The sequence below is a fragment of the Leishmania donovani genome, chromosome 28 (genome assembly GCF_000227135.1).
Source record: "Leishmania donovani BPK282A1 complete genome, chromosome 28".
NCBI classification, from domain to species: Eukaryota; Euglenozoa; class Kinetoplastea; order Trypanosomatida; family Trypanosomatidae; genus Leishmania; species Leishmania donovani.
Window position 1 is genome coordinate 944,803 of NC_018255.1, and position 4,039 is coordinate 948,841.

The following is a 4,039-nucleotide window of genomic DNA, read 5'->3' on the forward strand; positions in this document are numbered from 1 at the left end:
CAGGCGCGTCTTTGGAGCGTGACTTCGGGCTCGGCGAAGCGAAACGGTTTCGCGTTGCTCCCCCCTCTTCTCGGTTTCATCACGGGCCGGCTTCAGTGTGACCCAGCCAGTACATGAAACACCACTCTCTCTTCTTGTCGTCTCCCTTCGTCTCCGGGTGCTTCTCCGCGCCGCCTTCGCCCCACCGCGCACGCACGCACGCACGCGCGCTCTTTGTTTCTCAAGAGAAGTAAAAGAAAAACGAAAAAGCACATCACCGACGCAACAGCGCTGGCGTCTGCGGCTTCCCTCTCTCTGCTTTTCTCCCCCTTCCGCTCATATCGGTGGTCCACTTGCTCAGCCACCACAGCGGACACCCACCTTCCTATTCAGCCATCGCCCGTGCCCACGCGGGGTAGGTGGACACGCCGACGCCGACGTCTTTCCCGGACAGACGCACACACGCTTGTTTCGCAGACTGGTGGTGCCAAAGCCGCTTCCTTGCACCTCATCAAACATCTATAGATCACCATAGACCAATATAAGCGTATGCACATACCCATCGAGGAGGAGAACAAGAGGAACTGTGCAGACCTTCTATACACACACGCACACACACACACGCACCTACACCCCGCACACTCGACGTGGAGACCGCGACTCACTTTTGCTTGCCGTAGTTCGAGGGAGCCAGGGGGATGGATTCATCATGAATCCACCCGACATTCGTGACGACCCTGCGCTGCCTCAGCCGATGGCTGAGGTGGCTCCGGTGCTCGAGGTGGACGCTGACGGCGTTCGCGTGCGAGAGGCAGTGCACCTCTTTCTTAGCCGCCTCATCGACCCCCTCCTCCGTGCAAATCCAAACCTTGCTGTCGCAGGCACTTCTGGTGGCGATGACATCTCTGGTGCGCACTCATCCCTTGACTACGTAGTCGCGCAGATGGAGCGCATCAGCACGTCGACTAGCTGGTCGACGTGCGTGGTTCGATGGGCAGATTTCCTCCGCTTCGACGAGGACGCCGCGGCGGTGCTGGAGTCGGATTTCCAGCGCTTCTCTCCGTTCATCAACGAGGCTCTTCACCAGGTCCTCCTGCAGTACTACGGCGAGGAGTACGCGAACCGCGGTAAGTGTAACCCCAGTCTCGTTTTTTCGAACGTGCCGCGATGTCTGACGATTCGCTCGCTGCGGGCGTCGTTGGTAGGACAGCTGTGCGCTATCAAGGGTGTCGTGACGCGTACGTCGCAGGTGCGGCCCGAGCTGCTCGTTGGCGTGTTCCGCTGCAGCGACTGCGGAACGGAGAGCCTGCCTATCGAGCAGCAGTTCCATTACACCGAGCCGCCCACCTGCCGCAACCCCCAGTGCGAGAACAAGAACAAGTTCCAGCTGATTCCGAATCACCCACAAACGCGCTTCGGTGACTGGCAGAAGCTGCGCATGCAGGAGGATGCGAACAACATCCCTGCTGGCTGCATGCCACGGACGATGGAAGTGATTGTCCGAGCCGACGCTGTGGAGGTGGCGAAGCCCGGCGACCGAATTCTCGCCATCGGGTGTGCCATTGTCGTACCGGAGGTGGCGAAGCTGTTCAACTTGGCCAATCGGCGTGAGGTGCAGCGGCAGCTGACGGGTGGCCAACGGGCCCAGCAGGACGCGCAGGCGGATATGGAGGGCACCACGGGGTTGCGCGCGCTCGGCGTGCGAGACCTTAACTACCGCATGTGCTTTCTTGCCACTACCATCACGGACGCCACGGGCGACGACCGCAAGATGACGCAAGCGGTGAAGGAGGCGACGGATGGGGCGGCGGAGCGGGAGGAGGTGGTGCTCACGCCCGCAGAGCGTCTGCGGGTGCAGCAGATGCGTCGGCACGACAGCTTGCTGAAAGCGCTCACGTCCTGTGTCGCGCCGAACGTGTTCAAGCACGACGTTGTGAAGCTGGGGCTGCTTCTTCAGATGGTCGGCGGGGTCTCAAAAACGACTATCGAGCGCATTGCGCTGCGGGGCGACATCAACGTCTGCATCGTCGGCGACCCGTCTACGGCCAAGTCGCAGTTTCTCAAGTGGGTCTCAGCGAACATGCCACGAGGTGTCTACACAAGCGGCAAGGCGTCCACAGCCAGCGGTCTGACCGCGACGGTGACGCGGGACGCCGACACGGGCGAGCGCACAATCGAGGCCGGCGCCCTCATGCTCAGTGACCGCGGCATCTGCTGCATCGACGAGTTTGACAAGATGGAGATGAAGGACCAGGTTGCGATTCACGAAGCTATGGAGCAGCAGACCATCTCCATCGCCAAGGCTGGTATCAAGGCGACGCTGAACGCGAAAACGTCGCTGCTTGCGGCGCTGAACCCGATCGGCGGCAAGTACGACCGTCGCCGCCCTCTGCAGAAGAACATCGCCATGACAGCGCCCATCATGTCGCGCTTCGACCTCATGTTTGTCATCGTTGACGACTCCGGCGACGACGCGGACTTCGCCATTGCGAATCAACTGCTGCGGCTACACCGCTTTGGCGGTGCGGCTGTGCGGCCGCCCTTCACCACGGAGGACTTCCAGCTGTACCTCCGCTACGCACGCTCGCTAACGCCGCGCCTCACGCGTGAGGCATCGCAGCTTATTGTCGCCGCCTATCGCGACATGCGGCTGCAGGACTCGCTTTCCAACCGCAGCAAGGTGTACCGCGTGACGACGCGTCTGCTGGAGAGCATGATCCGGCTGTCCGAGGCAACGGCGAAGATTTACATGAGCGACGAGGTGCGGCCTACCCACGTGGAGGTGGCGCTGGAGCTGATGCGGCAGTCCCTGTCCACGCTAGACATGACAGAGGTGGAGCTGGTCGGCGGTGCCGCCAACGACACTCTTCACGAGGAGCAGGACAGCGCCGTCAAGCAAGAGCCAGAGGCGGCGCGCGGCAGCGCGTCCGCCTCGTCAGGGTTGGCAGGACATGGGACCGAAAAGGGCCGTGCCGCCGATGACAGCGCTGGCGCAGACGGACAGGCAGGCTTTGCGGACGAGCCGGCCTCAGCGTCCTCGGCCGCGGCGGCCGCTCCCCGGCGAAAGGTAAGCATCAAGGCAGATCACTACTTTGCCATTGTGAATCGGCTTGTCGCCCACCTGAAGTCCCTCGGGGACGACGCCGCTCCGACGCGACAGGAGTTGGTGACGTGGTACCTTGAGCAGGTCAAGACGCTGAATAGGCCGTTGCTAGAGGCAGAGCTGCGATACGTCAATCTAGTCCTCTCGAAGCTGGTCCGGGAGGGAAAGCTGCTGGAGGTGGACGTGCGTGAGGGTGACCCGCCGCGCTTGTATTTGGACCCCAACTTCAACCCCGACGTGACGCAGTGATGCGCGTTCGCAGAGAGGAGGCCAATGGTGGACGAAAGCCGTCTCTTGATCTCCCCTCTCTCCCTCTGCCATCGCCGCTGCTGCTGCGCTCTGTGTCTGCGTGCTTGTGAGGGAATAGGTGGGCGGATGTGTGTGCTGACATAGACAAGGATGCGTGCTTCGTTGCCGATGCACCAAAGACCGATACACGATAAAACACGCTTGCTCTCGGATGCGCATGCCTGCGTAGGTTAACCCCGGCCTCCCCCTCCACCTGCACTCCCCCTTCCACGTCTCCTGTGGCATGAGTGTGGGTGATGATGTCATCCCATACGCTTCGTCCTTGGCTGCTTTCTTGCACTTCTTACGCACCGACGACTGTAGGCTGCTGGGCACGCGTGTCCATGCACCCTTTCCCCCCTCCCTGCGCCACCTCACGCACATCCGCCGCACACACGCCTGCTGCTTCACTGCACTGCACTGCACTGCACGCTCCCACTCCCGATCCATCCCTTTATCATTTGTCACGCCTACGACCCCCGCCCTCTACTCTCTCTCTCTTTCTCTGTGTTGTGGAGGAGGGGGCGGCGGAAGCCAGGCAGCCCCTCCCTCCTCCAGCCCTGCCGATTGCCGGACCCCACTTCTCGCTGTGGCAGGGCCGCGCGCATGAGACTTGGGGAGGTCAGTGCGATGCGTCGCTACTGATGCCGGCGGGTGAGGTCGTGGGTG

General features: G+C 62.0%; 1 protein-coding gene across 1 annotated transcript; it reads left to right on the top strand.

The window, feature by feature from the left end:
• Window positions 1-688: 688 nt before the first annotated feature.
• LDBPK_282550 (DNA replication licensing factor, putative) lies at window positions 689-3,331 on the top strand (the record flags this gene model as incomplete). The annotated part of the gene is made up of 1 exon (XM_003862305.1): window positions 689-3,331. One exon carries the CDS (start codon window positions 689-691, stop codon window positions 3,329-3,331), a length of 2,643 nt encoding a protein of 880 aa, XP_003862353.1.
• Between the last annotated feature and the right edge of the window lie 708 nt (window positions 3,332-4,039).